The 22,363-nt window shown below is 48.1% G+C and overlaps 1 protein-coding gene across 1 annotated transcript in view; it reads left to right on the top strand.

Annotated features, from left to right (window-relative positions):
• Window positions 1-21,817, top strand: part of map3k7cl (map3k7 C-terminal like) — a 103,751-nt gene extending 81,934 nt beyond the window's left edge. The window contains exon 5 of the mRNA XM_071364971.1: window positions 20,131-21,817. Within this exon, the coding sequence (XP_071221072.1) occupies window positions 20,131-20,323 (193 nt within the window). The 3' untranslated portion in view covers window positions 20,324-21,817. The remainder of the gene's footprint in view (window positions 1-20,130) is intronic.
• The last annotated feature ends 546 nt before the right edge of the window (window positions 21,818-22,363 follow it).

The following is a 22,363-nucleotide window of genomic DNA, read 5'->3' as shown; positions in this document are numbered from 1 at the left end:
ACCGTTTCTTGTGTCCAGCTCGCTAATAAATCACTGAAATCAAAGTTAGATAGTCAGGGAGTATCCTAAATTCTCAAAATGATGGATAGAGGACTGTCTTTTGCAATTTTGATGGTAAAGAAATGGAATCAATTTTCAGTCCGGCCCCTGGGGGCAAAATTAGTTTGACACCCCTGAGTTATCGTTTTACATATGTACCACTTTGCGGCCTGCCAGTAGTGCAGGCTGGGAGGCCATGCCGGGTGTGCGCTCATGATCTGAGGAGGGTGGAGGGAGGTGGGGAGGTAATAATGTCATATTTAATAGTTAAATTCCAAAAATGAATTCTGATTGGGCACCTAGCCATGCAATGTAATAAGATACCGCCTTCGTTACCTTGTTCAGCAAGCTTATTGGATCTCACCCAGTGCGGGGTCAAATTGACCGTTTTTGTCTCTCACAAAGAGGTTTTGTTTTCTTCACTTCTCCAGAAAGCTACAGCTAATAATAGGCTAGCTACTAGCTTCGTTAAGTTTTGGTAGCGACAAGGTGAATAATTATAGGTGGCTAATCAACATGGATATCCGGAAATGGCTGGGCACTGCCAAGATCAACAAAACAAAAAAACCTTGAGTCCGATGCCGAGCTCACCGAGTCTGACCACCGAGGTTGAGGAGCCTAGCAGCCTACAGGCCTGACCACCGAGATTGAGGAGCCTAGCAGCCTACAGGCCTGACCACCGAGGTTGAGGAGCCTAGCGGCCTGCAGGCCTGACCACCGAGGTTGAGGAGCCTAGCAGCCTACAGGCCTGACCACCGAGGTTGAGGAGCCTAGCGGCCTACAGGCCTGACCACCGAGGTTGAGGAGCCTAGCAGCCTACAGGCCTGACCACCGAGGTTGAGGAGCCTAGCTGCCTACAGGCCTGACCACCGAGGTTGAGGAGCCTAGCAGCCTACAGGCCTGACCACCGAGGTTGAGGAGCCTAGCGGCCTGCAGGCCTGACCACCGAGGTTGAGGAGCCTAGCGGCCTACAGGCCTGACCACCGAGGTTGAGGAGCCTAGCGGCCTGCAGGCCTGACCACCGAGGTTGAGGAGCCTAGCGGCCTGCAGGCCTGACCACAGAGGTTGAGGAGCCTAGCAGCCTACAGGCCTGACCACCGAGGTTGAGGAGCCTAACGGCCTGCAGGCCTGACCACCGAGGTTGAGGAGCCTAGCAGCCTGCAGGCCTGACCACCGAGGTTGAGGAGCCTAACGGCCTGCAGGCCTGACCACCGAGGTTGAGGAGCCTAGCGGCCTGCAGGCCTGACCACCGAGGTTGAGGAGCCTAGCAGCCTACAGGCCTGACCACCGAGGTTGAGGAGCCTAGCGGCCTGCAGGCCTGACCACCGAGGTTGAGGAGCCTAGCGGCCTGCAGGTCTGACCACCGAGGTTGAGGAGCCTAGCGGCCTGCAGGCCTGACCACCGAGGTTGAGGAGCCTAGCAGCCTGCAGGCCTGACCACCGAGGTTGAGGAGCCTAGCAGCCTACAGGCCTGACAACCGAGGTTGAGGAGCCTAGCGGCCTGCAGGCCTGACCACCGAGGTTGAGGAGCCTAGCGGCCTACAGGCCTGACCACCGAGGTTGAGGAGCCTAGCAGCCTACAGGCCTGACCACCGAGGTTGAGGAGCCTAGCGGCCTACAGGCCTGACCACCGAGGTTGAGGAGCCTAGCGGCCTACAGGCCTGACCACCGAGGTTGAGGAGCCTAGCGGCCTACAGGCCTGACCACCGAGGTTGAGGAGCCTAGCGGCCTGCAGGCCTGACCACCGAGGTTGAGGAGCCTAGCGGCCTGCAGGCCTGACCACCGAGGTTGAGGAGCCTAGCGGCCTGCAGGCCTGACCACCGAGGTTGAGGAGCCTAACGGCCTGCAGGCCTGACCACCGAGGTTGAGGAGCCTAGCGGCCTGCAGGCCTGACCACCGAGGTTGAGGAGCCTAGCGGCCTACAGGCCTGACCACCGAGGTTGAGGAGCCTAGCGGCCTGCAGGCCTGACCACCGAGGTTGAGGAGCCTAGCGGCCTGCAGGCCTGACCACCGGGGTTGAGGAGCCTAGCGGCCTGCAGGCCTGACCACCGAGGTTGAGGAGCCTAGCGGCCTGCAGGCCTGACCACCGAGGTTGAGGAGCCTAGCGGCCTGCAGGCCTGACCACCGAGGTTGAGGAGCCTAGCAGCCTACAGGCCTGACCACCGAGGTTGAGGAGCCTAGCGGCCTACAGGCCTGACCACCGAGGTTGAGGAGCCTAGCAGCCTGCAGGCCTGACCACCGAGGTTGAGGAGCCTAGCGGCCTACAGGCCTGACCACCGAGGTTGAGGAGCCTAGCGGCCTGCAGGCCTGACCACCGAGGTTGAGGAGCCTAGCGGCCTACAGGCCTGACCACCGAGGTTGAGGAGCCTAGCGGCCTGCAGGCCTGACCACCGAGGTTGAGGAGCCTAGCAGCCTGCAGGCCTGACCACCGAGGTTGAGGAGCCTAGCAGCCTACAGGCCTGACCACCGAGGTTGAGGAGCCTAGCAGCCTGCAGGCCTGACCACCGAGGTTGATGAGCCTAGCAGCCTGCAGGCCTGACCACCGAGGTTGATGAGCCTAGCAGCCTGCAGGCCTGACCACCGAGGTTGATGAGCCTAGCAGCCTGCAGGCCTGACCACCGAGGTTGATGAGCCTAGCAGCCTACAGGCCTGACCACCGAGGTTGAGGAGCCTAGCAGCGAATGTAATACCCGCCCATCCCCCACGCCGGCTGCTTACCGACAAGATCAAGAAGGGTCAGGGCCTAGCATCAACAGCACGAGGGTAACATCACAACAATCACCTGCACCTCCCGTTACCCCAAGGCACTAGCACCTGATGACCTGTTGGATCTAACCAGAACTGAACCAGTGAAAACAGAGTTTATCGATTCTTGCAAAGTGAAATCGCAATCACAGCCAACAAAAATAAAAAAAAACTAGACCCCATTCAGTGTTCTTCAAAGATATGGCAGGCCTTTGTCAGCAATAACGACTGTGCTTTTGGCACTGAAACATGGATTTTCATTAACATTTGGGACATCTACAGCAATGTGCTGAAGAGTCAGGGCCTAGCATCAACAGCACGAGAGTAACAGCATTGTGCTGTAGATGTCCCTCCCCCAAAAAAAGTCCTTCTCCACTCCGAAGAACGTGTTCAGCATGTTACATTAATGAAAAAGACAAGTTTGTCCAGTTGGCATTTTAGAGGGACATTACACGTACATTTAGCCAGGAAGGAGAATAGAATCAGAAACTTCTCATGGGAGGTTTCAACACAGCATGGAGGAGGCTGAAACAAAATGGTAAAGTACAACATTATGGCCCTGGACACAATGCAGATGTATTATTTTGTTGGTTTTCTTTCATGTAAGCTGTTTGTTTGGCTGATTTCTGAATGCATTGTCTACTTTTTAAACTTTTTTACTTCAATGCATCTTTTACATTTATCTGTGATTCTTAAAATGTCATTTAAGAATGATTGCCTTTGCGGATTTAATTTATATTGATAGATCGTATACAGCTATGGCGTTATTTGACGGGTATAGGGACAATGACAAATGTAGCAAATTGGTTTTTGTGGGTCTGAGGTGATGCTGAAATTGGCAGTGTTATCTAATGTTATCCTTTTCATCACGCGGACTGGTGTGGTAACCTTCTGTCCTGAATCCATGGTTACGGTGTGTGCTGTAGTAACCTCCGTAGGAGTCTATTGACGCACCCGTGCATCACTCTAAGTAACATAGTAAATAAATCCCCATCAAAAGCCGTCATTTTAACCTTAGAGATATCTTTTTTTTGTTGTTGCATGGGCTGTGTCTCAATCCAACACATCCGCCGATGTTCGGGCCTTCTGCATTGTGTTTGTCGGACCAAGAGACCCCCCCCCCCCCCCCCCCCCCAAAAAAATCGGTCCTCTCGGGAAAACGCCTGTAGCGTTGGAATGGGGAGACTCTCACGTTGGTGTTCTCCATGTCCGAAACCGTTTGAGCTACAAACTAATTTATAAACCAGGTAGTTTTGGATACTGGATGCTGACTGGCTAAAAGAGCATTTAGCCGTGTGTATGTGAGACCGTATACCATGACTATGATGTTTAGCTTGTTCACCTTGATATCATTGCACCTTTTCACCTTGATATCATTGCACCTTTTCACCTTGATATCATTGCACCTTTTCACCTTTATCATTGCACCTTTTCACCTCTATAAAATGTCTACATCAACGATAGTTGGACGTGTAGAATAGAAGTGTTTAGATGAACTTGAGAGAAGAACGGAAACAACATCGTGAAACAAGAAAGGGGGCACTTACCTGCTTCACTGGGCACTTACCTGCTTCACTGGGCACTTACCTGCTTCACTGGGCACTTACCTGCTTCACTGGGCACTTACCTGCTTCACTGACTGGTGTGCAGAAAAAGAAACATTGTGAGTTTGAGAATACAACAAAAGCGGGAGATGAACGTCATTCTATGGGACTTTTATGGTTTTAGTGAGAAACACGAATGGCGAAGCATATGGGATTAGCAGCTATGGTGGACTCTGGTTTGAACTGATATATCAACAACTCAGTTTGGCGTGGAATACAGGACACCCGAATTCATAACCAACAACGTGTTTGTCGGCATAATTTAATAGTTGAGGAAAGAGGGTCTGTCCACCACACAGCCATAACTGAACATCACATGCAGCTCGTCAATCAATCGAAAGGCTCTGGACACTGAAACACCTGAGGGTTTGGTGAACAAAGTGTGGTTTGATATTCAACTTCATTTTGGGGCGAAGGAGGGAAACCGTCTTCTGAAACCTGACTCATTTTAAAATATGTAAATACGAGAACGGCCTACTCGAGAACGGCAACTCTTTCGTTCAACGAACCCACAAAAAAAAAAACACAAGGACCCGCAGGAGAAGAACAGGGAGAGTGGACGGGGATTCATGTTTGAACTGCCGGGTGATCCCCTCTAGCCGGGGGATCCCCTCTAGCCGGGGGATCCCCTCTGCCCGGTAGAACCCCTCTGCCCGGTAGAACCCCTCTGCCCGGTAGAACCCCTCTACCCGGTAGAACCCCTCTGCCGGGTGATCCCCTCTGCCCGGTAGAACCCCTCTGCCGGGTGATCCCCTCTGCCGGGTGATCCCCTCTGCCGGGTGATCCCCTCTAGCCGGTAGAACCCCTCTGCCGGGTGATCCCCTCTGCCGGGTTATCCCCTCTACCCGGTAGATCCCCTCTAGCCGGGTGATCCCCTCTACCCGGTAGAACCCCTCTGCCGGGTGATCCCCTCTGCCCGGTAGAACCCCTTTGCCGGGTGATCCCCTCTGCCGGGTGATCCCCTCTACCCGGTAGATCCCCTCTAGCCGGGTGATCCCCTCTACCCGGTAGAACCCCTCTGCCGGGTGATCCCCTCTGCCCGGTAGAACCCCTCTACCCGGTAGAACCCCTCTGCCCGGTAGAACCCCTCTGCCCGGTAGAACCCCTCTGCCCGGTAGAACCCCTCTACCCGGTAGAACCCCTCTACCCGGTAGATCCCCTCTGCCGGGTGATCCCCTCTGCCCGGTAGAACCCCTCTGCCGGGTGATCCCCTCTAGCCGGTGAACCCCTCTGCCGGGTGATCCCCTCTGCCGGGTGATCCCCTCTGCCGGGTGATCCCCTCTACCCGGTAGAACCCCTCTGCCGGGTGATCCCCTCTGCCGGGTGATCCCCTCTGCCGGGTGATCCCCTCTACCCGGTAGAACCCCTCTGCCGGGTGATCCCCTCTAGCCGGTGATCCCCTCTGCCGGGTGATCCCCTCTACCCGGTAGAACCCTTCTGCCGGGTAGAACCCCTCTACCCGGTAGAACCCCTCTGCCCGGTAGAACCCCTCTACCCGGTAGAACCCCTCTGCCCGGTAGAACCCCTCTGCCCGGTAGAACCCCTCTGCCCGGTAGAACCCCTCTACCCGGTAGAACCCCTCTGCCGGGTGATCCCCTCTGCCCGGTAGAACCCCTCTGCCGGGTGATCCCCTCTGCCGGGTGATCCCCTCTGCCGGGTGATCCCCTCTAGCCGGTAGAACCCCTCTGCCGGGTGATCCCCTCTGCCGGGTGATCCCCTCTACCCGGTAGATCCCCTCTAGCCGGGTGATCCCTTCTACCCGGTAGAACCCCTCTGCCGGGTGATCCCCTCTGCCCGGTAGAACCCCTCTGCCGGGTGATCCCCTCTGCCGGGTGATCCCCTCTACCCGGTAGATCCCCTCTAGCCGGGTGATCCCCTCTACCCGGTAGAACCCCTCTTCCGGGTGATCCCCTCTGCCCGGTAGAACCCCTCTACCCGGTAGAACCCCTCTACCCGGTAGAACCCCTCTGCCGGGTGATCCCCTCTGCCCGGTAGAACCCCTCTGCCGGGTGATCCCCTCTAGCCGGTGAACCCCTCTGACGGGTGATCCCCTCTGCCGGGTGATCCCCTCTACCCGGTAGAACCCCTCTGCCGGGTGATCCCCTCTGCCGGGTGATCCCCTCTGCCGGGTGATCCCCTCTAGCCAGTGATCCCCTCTGCCGGGTGATCCCCTCTACCCGGTAGAACCCCTCTGCCGGTAGAACCCCTCTACCCGGTAGAACCCCTCTGCCCGGTAGAACCCCTCTACCCGGTAGAACCCCTCTGCCCGGTAGAACCCCTCTGCCCGGTAGAACCCCTCTGCCCGGTAGAACCCCTCTGCCCGGTAGAACCCCTCTGCCCGGTAGAACCCCTCTACCCGGTAGAACCCCTCTACCCGGTAGATCCCCTCTGCCGGGTGATCCCCTCTGCCCGGTAGAACCCCTCTGCCGGGTGATCCCCTCTAGCCGGTGAACCCCTCTGCCGGGTGATCCCCTCTGCCGGGTGATCCCCTCTGCCGGGTGATCCCCTCTACCCGGTAGAACCCCTCTGCCGGGTGATCCCCTCTGCCGGGTGATCCCCTCTGCCGGGTGATCCCCTCTACCCGGTAGAACCCCTCTGCCGGGTGATCCCCTCTAGCCGGTGATCCCCTCTGCCGGGTGATCCCCTCTACCCGGTAGAACCCCTCTGCCGGGTAGAACCCCTCTACCCGGTAGAACCCCTCTGCCCGGTAGAACCCCTCTACCCGGTAGAACCCCTCTGCCGGGTAGAACCCCTTAAGAAGTATCTGTCCCTCCTTCCTTCTGACGCCCCAGTGTTGTACCTCCACCCAAAACAGTTAACGGATACATATGGTATGGAACTGTTAACTAGCTAGCTGAATCTAAATGTACTCTGGCAATATAACCGGTAGTTATGTAGGCCTAACTATTAGCTAACGTTATTTTGTCGCAGATGTTTCAGGTACACAAAAGAGCCGATGTGAGTGAACACCCTCGTAACAGTGCTGCCAAAGATCTGCAAAATAGCTGGCCCGTCACAGATTTACATAAACCACCTGCCTCCGAACCACCATGATCCAGAAACTGTCGGATGTCGGTCTAGGAGGAATGAGAAATAATGTCTGTCAGTGGACACAGATCCGTGCTTACGGTTGGAGACCTGAGCCAACTCCCCGTGCTTACCGTGGCGAGCGTCGTACTGGTCAGGCACCGTGTAATGCGGTGGAGTGCACGGTGTATCCAGTGCGCGTGCATAGCCCGGTGCGCTACATTCCAGCTCCCCGCATCTGCCGGGCTAGGGTTGTGCCAGAACTCCAGTGCGTCTCCTCGGCCCAGGATATCCTGCGCCGGTTCTGCGCACTGTTACTCCGGAGCGTCTGCACAGCCCAGTGCATCCTGTGCCTGAGCCCCGCATCTGCAGGGCGAAAATAACCATCCAGCCAGGATGGGTTGTGCAGGCTCCTAGCTCGAGACCTCCAGTGCGCCTCTACGGCCCAGTGTATCCGGTGCCTCTGCCAAGGACAAAGCCTCCTGTATGTCTCTCCAGCCTGGTGAGTCCTGTGCCTGCACCTAGAAATAATCCTCCTGTATGTCTCCCCATCCTGGTGAGCCCTGTGGCAGCTCAACGTACCAGACTGCCCATACGTCTCCTCCCTCCAGTGACGATCCATGGCAAGAAGCCTCCAGTGATGATCTATACCAGCGAAGGTCTCCAGTCCGGAGCCTCCAGCGAAGGTCTCCAGTCCGGAGATAAATAAATAATTCAAAATAGGCTAAAGCATGATTTGACAACAGAGGATATTTAGCTTCTTTAAAAAAATAAGATGTGGTATTCCCGAGTAGCGCAGTGGTCTATGGCACTGCATTGCATGCAGCAGTGTTAGAGGCATTACGGCCGTGGTCGGGAGTCCCATAGGACGGCGCACAATTGGTCCAGCATATTCTGGGTTAGGGGACGGTTTGGACTTTACTTGACTCATTGTGCTCTAGCGACTCCTTGTGGCGGGCCGGGTGCCTGTGGGCTGACCCCAAATCAAATCAAATTTTATTGGTCACATACACATGGTTAGCAGATGTTAATGCATGTGTAGTGAAATGCTTGTGCTTCTTGTTCCGACAGCGCAGTAATATCGAACATGTAATCCAGTTGAATGGCGTTTCCTTCGACACATTGGTGCGGCTGGCTTCCGGGTTAAGCGGGCGGGTGTTAAGGAGCACGGTTAGGCGGGTCATGTTTCAGAGGATGCATGAATCCACCTTCGCCTCTCCCGAACCCGTTGGGGAGTTGAAGTGATGAGTCGAGATCGAAAAAAGGCGTTAAAAAATAAATATGTTGTGGATTGTTTTAAATCGCATTGCCTACAGACGGAAGGAAGCGCCGCGCAATTTGGGCAGATCACTCGCGCACGTGCGTTCGCCATCGTGCACATGTAGATTTGGCCCCACCCACACCAGACGTGATCAGGACACGCAGGTTGAAATATCAAAACCAACTCTGAACCAACTAAATTAAATATGAGGACAGGTTGAAAAGCAAACATTTATGTCAATTTAGCTAGCTAGCTTGCTGTTGCTAGGAAATCTTTCCTGGGATTAAAACATTGGGTTGTTATTGATGCACAAGGTCCTCTACTCCGACAATTAATCAGCAGATAAAAGGGGAAACTGAGTTAGTTTCTAGTCATCTCTCCTCCTTCAGTCTTCTTCGGACTTTATATGGCGGTTGGCAACCAACTTTAAGGTTTCTTACCACCATCAACTCAATCACCCACGTGGTCATATGCTCCTAAAAACCAATGAGGAGATGGGAGAGGCGGGACTTGCCGGTCAAGCATCACAAATAGAACCACTCTATTTGTCTCCCATTCTCATAGGTCCATAATATGGACAACATCATATTAGTGTCTCCCCTTCTCATTGGGCTATCATATGGACAATCGTTTTTATTGGTTGTTTGTCATTGTCAGCAGAGTAAGCTACTCTGTGATTTGTCGTGTTAAAAAAGATTATGCTAATGTCTCCAGTCACATAAAGTGTAGTAGAATTGCATGAAATATGTTTATAAAATGCTACATTTTTCCCCATGCAAAGAAAGAAGAAATGGCCTTACTGAAGTGCTCAGTGACTTTCAACGTGGCACCTTCATATGATGTCACCTTTCCAACATGTCAGTTTGTCAAATTGTTATTGTGAAGTGGAAACGTCTAGGAGTAACAACGGCTCAGGCGCTAATTGGTCAAAATAATCTGTCCTCGGTTGCAACACTCACTACTGAGTTCCAAGCTGCCTTTGGAAACAAGGTCAGCACAAGAACTGTTCGTCGAAAGGTTCATGAAATGGGATCTATGGCAGAGCAGACGCACACATACGGATTTTTGTTGTTGTTGAGATCGGTGTGGAATCAAATCAAATGTATTTATAAAGCCCTTCTTACATCAGCTGATATCTCAAAGTGCTGTACAGAAACCCAGCCTAAAACCCCAAACGGCAAGCAATGCAGGTGTAGAAGCACGGTGGCTAGGAAAAACTCCCTAGAAAGGCCAAAACCTAGGAGGAAACCAGGCTATGAGGGGTAGCCAGCTCTCTTCTGGCTGTGCCGGGTGGAGATTATAACAGAACATGGCCAAGATGTTCAAATGTTCATAAATGACCAGCATGGTCAAATAATAATAATCACATTAGTTGTCGAGGGAACAACAAGTCAGCACCTCAGGGGTAAATGTCAGTTGGCTTTTCATAGCCGATCATTAAGAGTATCTCTACCGCTCCTGCTGTCTCTAGAGAGTTGAAAACAGCAGGTCTGGGACAGGTAGCATGTCCCAGACTCAGGTCCTCCGAGAGAGAAAGAAAGAGAAATTAGAGAGAGCATACTTAAATTCACACAGGACACCGGATAAGACAGGAGAAGTACTCCAGATATAACAGACTGACCCTAGCCCCCCCCGACACATAAACTACTGCAGCATAAATACTGGAGGCTGAGACAGGAGGGTTCAGGAGACATTGTGGCCCCATCCAATGATACCCCCGGACAGGGCCAAACAGGCAGGATATAACCCCACCCACTTTGCCAAAGCACAGCCCCCACACCACCAGAGGGATATCTTCATGAGATAGAAGATAGACTAGGCCCAAACGTGAAACTCACACGCTATGTATACCAGGTAGGCTACACTGGTTGTAAAGAGGATTAATGTGCTTCATTTAAAGATTTGAGCAATAAATATAGCAGCACGAGAAAGCTGGGATCCTCTTTTAAAAAGTGCCCAGTCAAAACACGCGGATTGCGCAATGACTGGGTTTATAAGAACAACACCATGTGCTCTCTAACCGTTTCTTACATCGGGTTGGCCACGGAGAATGAGAGCCCACAGTTCTTGATAGCTGGCCGCGTCGGTGGCACTGTGTTATTCTCAAAGCTGGCAAAGAACGTGTTTAGTTTGACCGGAAGCAAGACGTCGATGTCCGCCGACATGGCTGGTTTTCCCTTTTGTAGTCAGTGATTGTCTGTAGACCCTGCCACATACCTATCGTGTCTGAGCCGTTGAATTGCGACAACCATGTTCCAGGGGTCCTAGGCCTGGTCCTAGGCCTTTAGGCTATGTTTGTAGTTATTTGGCCACTTTAGTTGTGATACAAAACATGTAGCTCTATGGGCTTGGCTACATGAGGTGTGCGACTATGATTAGGAAAAGACGTGCTGTTTCTTGCCTTACTGTTCACACTGGGCATCATTCACAAGTGATACAATTGTCACCCATCCGACTATTCTTAACTTGATCTTGTCTTTACATATACTAATTAATATGTGTGAAATTAGTTTTGATTTGGAATGGATCGTTATCACGCACCTGTCGGAACAGGGGGGGGAAATACATGTCATCTATGCACTTAAATAGCGAATGGAGGACGCGTTTCCCTCGGTTCATTTTCATGCCAGCCAGGTAGGCTATACTCCTGTTGTAAAATCGAAGCAATGTGCTAAAAGAAGAAAGAAATCCAGCCAAAACTACTCAGTTAAATAACACCCAAAATATGACAAATCTTTTTTCGTGAACACATTTTTCATTTTGGCGTTATAGGAAATCTTTGTAGAAATCTGTTGGAGCTCAAGTCGACTACAAAATCCACAATGCAATGCTCTCTCCATGGGCTGGCTAGGTAGCAAACGTAGCTACACACAATAATATCAGCATGTAACGTAGCTAGTTAGCTGTACGATCACCTAAACAAACTGCACTCTCAATTTAGGAGTCTACAATTTCACCATGTTCAACCTGCAGCTCGATGTGCCTCACAGAGAAGAGACTAACATTCGCAACGTCAGATACACTTTTGAGGAGATGAGAAACGTTGCCCATGCTACGTAAAATGGGCCACGCGGTGCATTCTGGGCGATTCAGGGACAAGGAGCGCTCTCCTTTAAGGGGAGTCTATTTGGCGCTAGCTCAAAAAACCCAACATTCGCACGAATTTCGTCAACAAGAAGTACAACATTACACATCTTTTCCTAGATATGAGATAATTAACTTGCTCTCTGTAGTATCGTATAGCTTTGGAATCGTGACATTACGTACTTGAGGAAAATAGGCACGTTTCTCGACATATTCACTGACTTTGAGAAGAGATTGTGTGACGATTAGCTAAGCAACCGCGTCACGCAGCATGTCAACGTGAACGCGATTGGTCGACGTACTTCCTTTATTCTTTGGTTTCCTATCTCCTGTCTATAACATCTCTGGTAACGGCGGAAAAATAGGAACATTTGCTCCGTTAAATTGGTAGGAATATCGCACAGATATGATCAATGGCTCATTCGAGAGAAAACATCCTCCTGACTTATGACATTTAGCCATCCTCCTGACTTATCACTATCGTATTCCTATTAACTTCCAGTGTAGTGAGAGAGACTTTATCACAGTGCTACGTCATACCGCCTGGATTTCTGTCTGCTTGAATGCCAATAACTCAGATACATCACTCAGAGATGCACAAAAATATTATAACGTTCAAAATGGGTTCAAACTTTTCCTTTAATATTAGGAAAGTTGAGAAATAAATATAGTAGGCCTAGCCTATAGAAAGCTGATGGGATCCTCCTCTTTTTAATAGAGGCCATCACTCTGTTTTCTCACGCAATTGCATAGCCTGTCATGCCTAATCATGTCAGAGTGATTAGAGGACCAACAGAGTGCTGAGTAACCAGGCCGTTAGCGACCAGCAGTTGGCAAGTTTGCTAGGCTACTAATGATCATCAGCAACATCAGAGCGCAGTTTTGGAGAAGCCTAGTTACCGTAACCTCACGTGGAATTTTGACTGCGGTCATGACTTGTAACCCACCGGTGTGGCGGTAACAGTGTCACAATAACAGCCCTAGTCCTGGGTATATTAATTGGATTGATGTCCTGTATTCAGGTCCCAGGGCAGCTGTATGACCTACTTATCTAGATCTAGAAAACAAGGAGACCCTCTTTCTCCTTTATTGTTTTTGATAGCTTGAGAGTCTCTGGATATCTGTATAAGGAGAAACCCAGAGATTCAGGGAGTTTATAATGGAGGGTGAGGAACATTACATTGTTCCTTTATATGCTGATGCCATTCTGTTGCTGATTAAAAGCCATATGTCATACAATCCCACTATGGCTCAAAACAGTGGAGGTATTTTATGTTATGTCAGCATATAAGGTTGATTGGCACAAATCTGAGGCTATGCCAGTCTCTACAATATGCCCGTCAGCCATGTTCACCCCTTTTCATTTCAAGTGGATGCAATCGGGTATGAAGTATCTGGGGATTCTATTGACATCAGGGTTAGATAAGATAGTGTATATAATAAATATGCTTCAGGTCTTACATAAAATAAAACATGGACAAGCGAATTTTCTCAAATGTTAGTTTATGGTGGGGAAATGTATTCAGTTAAAAGAATGGTTGTTCCTAAGTTTAATTATATTTCAATGATGCTACCGATATGCATTCCAGCATAAATGTTTAAGCAGTATAATGGTATTATTAAAGACTTTATATGGGAGGGGAAAAAGACAATGCATCAGTATGCAGAAAATGCATGCCCCTAAAGAAAGAGGAGGGTTTGGACTCGGGAGGGTTAGCACTCGGGAGGGTTAGCACTCGGGAGGGTTAGGACTCGGGAGGGTTAGGACTCGGGAGGGTTTGGACTCTTTCCAGCTATCTAGAATGTCTCAGTACTGGAGAAGAGAGGATGTTGAGGAGAGATGGGTTGGAACGTGGTTTGACAGCTGCTTTCGGATCCTTATATATTCTATCCCAAAAATGAGCCAATGATACAGAAATACAAGGCATCAATCCAATTATATGCCATTCTAGAGAAGTGTGGTTGTCATTACATAAAATGATCAAAGAGTCTCAACAGAAACATATAGGCTTCTAAATGGTATAATCCTTCTATTGGTGTGGGGAAGGAGTCAATAATTTGGGGAAAATGGGTAAGAGAAGGGGTTCATACTCTGGGAGACCTGCACAGGAATGAGGTATTTTTGTCATTTGAAGAAATGGGGAATAAGTATAAACTTTATGATAATGACTTATGGTGATATATGCAAATCAATGCGGTGTGATAATGACGTATGGTGATATATGCAAATCAATTTTTATTTTATTTTATTTCACCTTTATTTAACCAGGTAGGCTAGTTGAGAACAAGTTCTCATTTGCAACTGCGACCTGGCCAAGATAAAGCATAGCAGTGTGAACAGACAACAACACAGAGTTACACATGGAGTAGAACAATAAACAAGTCAATAACATAGTAGGGAAAAAAAAAAAAAAAAGAGAATCTATATACAATGTGTGCAAAAGGCATGAGGAGGTAGGCAATAAATAGGCCATAGGAGCGAATAATAACAATTTAGCAGATTAACACTGGGGTGATAAATCATCAGATGATCATGTGCAAATAGAGATACTGGTGTGCAAAAGAGCAGAAAAGTAAATAAATGAAAACAGTATGGGGATGAGGTAGGTAAATTGGGTGGGCTATATACCGATGGACTATGTACAGCTGCAGCGATCGGTCAATGCTGTGTGATAATTACATATGGAGATATATGCAAATCAACGCTGTGTGATAATGACATATGGAGATATATGCAAATCAACGCTGTGTGATAATGACATATGGAGATATATGCAAATCAATGCTGTGTGATAATGACATATGGAGATATATGCAAATTAATGCTGTGTGATAATGACATATGGAGATATATGCAAATCAACGCGGTGTGATAATGACATATGGAGATATATGCAAATCAATGCTGTGTGATAATGACATATGGAGATATATGCAAATCAATGCTGTGTGATAATGACATATGGAGATATATGCAAATTAATGCGGTGTGATAATGACTTATGGAGAGATGTGCTATTTAATGCTGTTAATTAAACACTAGGTGGTGCCATTATGTCAAAAGGCAACAATGTTGTACAAGATGCATTTTCACTACCAAATTCTGCCATGTAAATTAACTGAATCCCCAAAAAACATTTCCACTGCATTTCAGCCCTGCCACAAATGGACCAGCTGACATCATGTCAGTGATGTCAGATTCTGTACGGTCTACCTCTTTAGGTTACAACATGCTGTTAACGGTTAATAATGACACCTGTGAAAACTTGAGAATTGTGGCACAGGGATTTACACTGAGATAGAAATGAGATTGTGTATTTGTTCAGATATTTGGGAAAAATGTCAGAGAAGACGAGGGAAAAGGTAGACAAGATTTTCATAGATTTAATTTCCCTCCCCTAATGTTCCATGGGAGGGGTTTGTCACAGGATGATGTATGTTGGCGATGTGAAGGAGCAGAAGGAACCCTCCTACATGCACTGTGGGAATGCCCGGTTGAGCACCCCCTATGGGCCACAGCCTTACAGTGCATGGCCTTGGATCCCAGGTACCTACAGTAGGTCACCAAGACTGTGTCTGCTGAGTGACAAGGCTGAAATAAGAGCGATTAAACAAACAAAATGTAAAATACAATGTTTAGGTATTGTGTCTGTGTTAAGGGTGGTCTGAAACATTGGAAGAGCTCCAGTGTTCACAGAGCCAGTGTTCACAGAGCCAGTGTTCACAGAGTCAGTGTTCACAGAGCCAGTGTTCACAGAGCCAGTGTTCACAGAGCCAGTGTTCACAGAGCCAGTGTTCACAGAGTCAGTGTTCACAGAGTCAGTGTTCACAGAGCCAGTGTTCACAGAGTCAGTGTTCACAGAGTCAGTGTTCACAGAGCCAGTGTTCACAGAGTCAGTGTTCACAGAGCCAGTGTTCACAGAGCCAGTGTTCACAGAGCCAGTGTTCACAGAGTCAGTGTTCACAGAGCCAGTGTTCACAGAGTCAGTGTTCACAGAGTCAGTGTTCACAGAGCCAGTGTTCACAGAGCCAGTGTTCACAGAGCCAGTGTTCACAGAGCCAGTGTTCACAGAGCCAGTGTTCACAGAGTCAGTGTTCACAGAGCCAGTGTTCACAGAGCCAGTGTTCACAGAGCCAGTGTTCACAGAGCCAGTGTTCACAGAGCCAGTGTTCACAGAGCCAGTGTTCACAGAGTCAGTGTTCACAGAGCCAGTGTTCACAGAGCCAGTGTTCACAGAGCCAGTGTTCACAGAGCCAGTGTTCACAGAGCCAGTGTTCACAGAGCCAGTGTTCACAGAGCCAGTGTTCACAGAGCCAGTGTTCACAGAGTGGATGAATCTGTTGATAAAAACAACAATGTATGAAATCGTGTTAGTGAAGAGGCTGGAGAAAAATAATACAGACTATGGGAAAGATTCTTGTGTTTCCTTAAAGGGTACGTTTAAAGAATATCATGAAATTCAGATGATTTATCTGGAAAACATCTCCCTATGTATTTTGGGTTTTTAGTTTTGTTTAATGAGTTGATTATTTTTGAAAGCTGTAATTTGTATTTACAAAATACTTTTCTATACCATATTGTTTATAGCTGTTCACCATATTGTGGCCCCCTTTCACCCTACATTGGTATCAGAAGTCTGATGGCACTATGGTGTGATAAGAGCGTCTGCTAAATTAACTACACTGAGTACACCAAACATTAGGAATACCTAATATTGAGTTGCACCCCCCTCTTTTAGCCGTCAGAACAGCCTCAATTCGTCGGGGGCATGGACTCTACAAGGTGTCGAAAGCGTTCCACAGGGATGCTGGCCCATGTTGACTCCAATGCTTCCCACAGTTGTGTCAAGTTGGCTGGATGTCCTTTGGGTGGTGGACCATTCTTGATACACACAGGAAACTGTTGAGTGAGAAAAACCCCAGCAGCGTTGCAGTTCTTGACACAAACCGGTGCACCTGGTACCTACTACCATACCCTGTTCAAAGGTACTTAAATCTTTTGTCTTGCCCATTCACCCTCTGAATGGCACACATACACAATCCATGTCTTAATTGTCTCAAGGCTTAAAAATCCTTCTTTAACCTGTCTCCTCCCCTTCATCTACAGTTGTGGCCAAAAGTCTGCTGTCTCAGTTTGTATGATGGCAATTTGCATATACTCCAGAATGTTATGAAGAGTGATCAGATGGATTGCAATTAATTGCATCCACTTGCAATTAAAGTCCCTCTTTGCCATGTAAATTAACTGAATCCCCAAAAAACATTTCCACTGCATTTCAGCCCTGCCACAAAAGAACCAGCTGACATCATGTCAGTGATTCTCTCGTTAACACAGGTGTGAGTGTTGACGAGGACAAGGCTGGAGATCACTCTGTCATGCTGATTGAGTTCGAATTACAGACTGGAAGCTTCAAAAGGAGGGTGGTGCTTGGAATCATTGTTCTTCCTCTGTCTACCATGGTTATCTGCAAGGAAACACGAGCCGTCATCATTGCTTTGCACAAAAAGGGCTTCACAGGCAAGGATATTGCTGCCAGTAAGATTGCACCTAAATCAACCATTTATCGGCTCATCGAGAACTTCAAGGAGAGCGGTTCAATTGTTGTGAAGAACGCTTCAGGGCGCCCAGGAAAGTCCAGCAAGCGCCAGGACCGTCTCCTAAAGTTGATTCAGCTGCGGGATCGGGGCACCACCAATACAGAGCTGGCTCAGGAATGGCAGCAGGCAGGTGTGAGTGCATCTGCACGCACAGTGAGGCGAAGACTTTTGGAGGATGGCCTGGTGTCAAGAAGGGCAGCAGAGAAGCCACTTCTCTCCAGGAAAAACATCAGGGACAGACTGATATTCTGCAAAAGGTACAGGTATTGGATTGCCGAGGACCTGGGTACTGTCATTTTCTCTGATGAATCCCCTTTCCGATTGTTTGGGTATCCGGAAAAAAGCTTGTCCAGAGAAGACAAGGTGAGCGCTACCATCAGTCCTGTGTCATGCCAACAGTAAAGCATCCTGAGGCCATTCATGTGTGTGGTTGCTTCTCAGCCAAGGGAGTGGGCTCACTCACAATTTTGCCTAAGAACACAGCCATGAATAAAGAATGGCACCAACACATCCTCCGAGAGCAACTTCTCCCAACCATCCAGGAACAGTTTGGTGACGAACAATGCCTTTTCCAGCATGATGGAGCACCTTGCCATAAGGCAAAAGTGATAACTAAGTGGCTCGGGGAACAAAACATAGATATTTTGGGTCCATGGCCAGGAAACTCCCCAGACCTTAATCCCATTGAGAACTTGTGGTCAATCCTCGAGGCGTGTGGACAAACAAAAACCAACAAATTCTGACAAACTCCAAGCATTGATTATGCAAGAATGGGCTGCCATCAGTCAGGATGTGGCCTAGAAGTTAATTGACAGCATGCCAGGGCGGATTGTAGAGGTCTTGAAAAAGAAGGGTCAACACTGCAGAATATTGACTCTTTGCATCAACTTCATGTAATTGTCAATAAAAGCCTTTGACACTTGTAATTATACTTCAGTATTCCATAGTAACATCTGACAAAAATATCTAAAGACACTGAAGCAGCAGACTTTGTGAAAATTTATATTTGTGTCATTCTGTCACGTTCTGACCATAGTTGTGTGTTGTGCTTGTTTTAGTGTTGGTCAGGACGTGAGCTGGGTGGGCATTCTATGTTGTGTGTCTAGTTTGTCTGTTTCTGTGTTCGGCCTAATATGGTTCTCAATCAGAGGCAGCTGTCATTCATTGTCCCTGATTGGGAATCATATATAGGTGGCTTGTTTTCTTTTGGGGATTTGTGGGTGGTTGTTTCCTGTCTTTGTGTTTTCTATGCACCAGCTAGGACTGTATCGGTTTGCCACATTTATTATTTTGTATTTGTTAAGTGTTCACGTTTATCGTTCGTATTAAACATGTTGAGCACTGGCTACGCTGCGTGTTGGTCCGATCCCTGTTACACCCCCTCTTCTAGTGAAGAGAGGGAAGGCTGCCGTTACACAGTCTCAAAACTTTTGACCACTACTGTACACTGATTTGAAGTGGATTTAACAAGTGACATCAATAAGGGATCATAGCTTTCACCTGGATTCACCTGGTCAGTCTATGTCATGGAAAGAGCAGGTGTTCCCAATGCTTTTATCCAGAGTGACAGTGCATTCAACTAAGGTAAATTAACAACAACATATCACAGTCATAGCAAGTAAGATATTTTTGTAACGGTACTGAGAATGTTGTTGCTGTTCGGGCCGGTTACAAGTATTTTAATGAAATACAATACTTTGCTAAAGTATCGTAGATTTTATTTCGATACATTAGTCTTTGGAGGTAACTTTGTAGTTGTATTTTTGTAATTACTGCCTATCGACGGGTACAGTACAGTACAATGCTATGGTGCACAACACAATGTTTATCAGCAAGCACACGTATTCATATGAACCTGGTGATGAGAAACTGCAGTGCAATGCAACTCCTCTTACGGATATTACAGTATTACACAAGAAGAAGATGACACATCATGTATGACTGGTCTGAAAGACTGGTTAACTATAAACACCCCTGCAGACGTTTAGACTGATCCCAGACCTGTATGTAGGTTACCGAAAGGGGGAGGAGAGAGAGAGAGAGAGAAGCCAAGCGTTAAGGATTGCAACACCTGCTGTGCCTCACATGTTGGCACAGAAAACACCCCCCCACACACACACACACACACACACACACACACACACACAGAGACACCGATACACACGTTATGTTCTATCCTTGTAGGGACCTCAAACTAATTTACTTTCAAAATTCTATTTTCCTTAACCCCTAACCCCTCACCCTTAATAACCCTTTACCCCTCACCCCAATTCAAACCCTAATTGTATACCTAACCCTAAACTTAGAATAGCCTTTGGTACTCACGGGGAGAATTTTCCTTGTTTTACTACGTATATCCTTTTGTGGACTTCTGGGGATTTTAGGTCCCCACAAAGATAGGAGAACCAACACACACACACACACACACACACACACACACACACACACACACACACACACACACACACACACACACACACACACACCCCACTACCACAGTCCAAAGGCCGTAGTTTGTTTAGAGAGTGAGATGGCGGTCTGCCAGATTAGGTCACAACACTCTGGCTACCAGACTACTTACTTTACTCATCTAACCATTTAAACCAGGAAGTTCCATTCACATAAACATCTGGCATTGAAGGCACTTCTAGTTGCGTTCCAACTGGAACCCTATTCCCTACGTAATGCCCTACATTTGCCCCATGACCCAGCTTTTAATCTGTGAATTCACCTGGTTCCCACTGCCACCTTTAACCTCCCCCTTACTCTCCAGGCGTGAGCTGCTGGCAGAGCTGGTGGAGGACGAGTTTGTTGCTGTGGAGATGGCCTGTCTGGAGGATGAGTTCCGTGTCCTGTCGGAGGAGAACGCCACGCTGCTCAACGTCCACACTGAGCGCGCTCAGCAACTGGAGACGCTCAGCTCCACCAATCGGAATCAGACAAGCCAGGACAGCTCCTCCACGTGACCCCTGAACTCGACTTGACCCCAAGAGACAAGACCTTCAAACTGGCCCGTATTCCAAAAGTGCTGATCTAGGATCGGTTCCCCTCTGTTCATATATTCATATTTATTATGATCTAAAAATGCCAAACTGATCCTATATCAGCACTCTTGTTCTGAGCCTCAACTTGGATATGGGCCCTGAAAACATTACTACCGGTAGTTGTCAAATCCTTGCTTCCTCTGTCCTTGTTTCCTTATCTCCTTTCTAAGAGCATTTTGTTTCCTTATCTCCTTTTCTAAGAGCAATGGAGAAGAGGATACAAGGTCCCTCGCTTGGACCTTCTCTTCCAATGCACTTTGAGAGGAACTATGGACCAGGGTTTGGGGCCAATTCTATTTCAATTCCAGCGATGGGTTCGGATTTCTAAACATTTAAATATTGTTAATCATCAGTTATTGCTAGAGACATGAGGAGTGTCATTAGTCTGGTTTCTACCAGAGAAGTTAATGGGTATCTGTAGGAGGAATGTATAAGGTTGGGGGTCAAGGAAGGTTGAATAGGAGCCAGGGGGCTTTGGGAGGTGCTGAGTAGAGGAGAGGCAATTGCATGATTATGGTGGATAGCTGTGGATTAGTAAGGAATGTAGAATTCAGGTCAGGTCACATTAAGGGAGAAGGACCGGTGTGTTGCCCGCATTATTTAACTTCCTGTCTAGTAACAAAGACGTAATGTTTCGAGAGAAGGAGGAGACTCCACCCACATTGGGGTATATATATAGTCTACCATTCGTGGAAATATGTCTTATGCTTTACTAATCATCCGTGAGTTTTACTACCTGACAGTTGTCAATTCAGGAAGTACACTGAAATTCTAATTTCGAATTCCTCTTCGTTGCGTTTCAATGAGCGGAATTTGGTATTCTTTCTCAATTGACTGGAAACTCAAATGGAATTAATCCCAACCCTGCTAAGGAAACAAGGACAAAGGAAACAAGGACAGAGGAAGCAAGGACTTAGTAGTAGTAGTAGTAGGCTCTGTGAATCTCTGGGCTTGTGGAGACATACAGGTGGTGTGATATGGTCCAAAATGTTTTCAGGGGGGGGGGGGGGCTTCCCCTCTCTCTCCCCCCCCTTTCCTTTCCCCTCTTTTCTTCATCACTCTCCCCACCATGGATCTAATGGATCCTGTCCCACCCCCAGGTTTATACTACACTACCCAGGATCAACTCTGAGTTGATGATTCTGATTGAAGTAGAAATGCAAGACACTGTAAGACATTGGAGCGAACCTGGATAGATATTCTGTAGTGAAATAATGGTAACGTTGAGAAAAACAAAATGGTGTATTTGTTATTAAAAGAAGGAGTGGGCTAGTGAGAATAACAATGTTGGTTTTTATGGTAATTCCCTGTAGTAACTGTTATTAACTGTGGTATGGAAAACACACTATGACAATGACACATTCTGTATGTGGCACAATAAAGTTCTCTATTATGAATAAAACATTTTAAAAAACATTTTAGGTGGATGTCCTACAGCACGATCCTTTAGTTTCATTTCCTGTAGAATGTCTGCTTATTAATGACCTCACGACACGGCAGCACTCCACTACCACAGAATAGGGAACTGTCTGTTTCATAATGACATTTAGTCACTCCGGGATTGGGAAACCAAACATCAGCTGTTCACATTATGTCTGACTCTCATCCTCTCACTGACTCTCACTTTTGCTCTCTCCCCCTCGTTGTCTCTCTCCCCCCTCTCTCTTGCTTTCCCCTGTCCGTCTCTCTCTCTAGCTCTATCTCTCTCTCGCTTTCTCTACATCTTTCTTTACCTCCCTCCCTATCTCTTTCTTTTCCCTCTCTCTCTCAGTGGAAGGAAGGACCGTAGCAAGTTAACTGTATAATGCCAGTGGAAGGACCGTAGCAGGTTAATAACTGTATAATGCCAGTGGAAGGAAGGACCGTAGCAGGTTAACTGTATAATGCCGGTGTAAGGAAGGACCGTAGCAGGTTAATAACTGTATAATGCCAGTGGAAAGAAGGACCGTAGCAGGTTAATAA

Source organism: Salvelinus alpinus, chromosome 24 (assembly GCF_045679555.1).
Source record: "Salvelinus alpinus chromosome 24, SLU_Salpinus.1, whole genome shotgun sequence".
NCBI lineage: Eukaryota > Metazoa > Chordata > Actinopteri > Salmoniformes > Salmonidae > Salvelinus > Salvelinus alpinus.
This window is presented reverse-complemented; position numbering and strand designations above follow the sequence as displayed.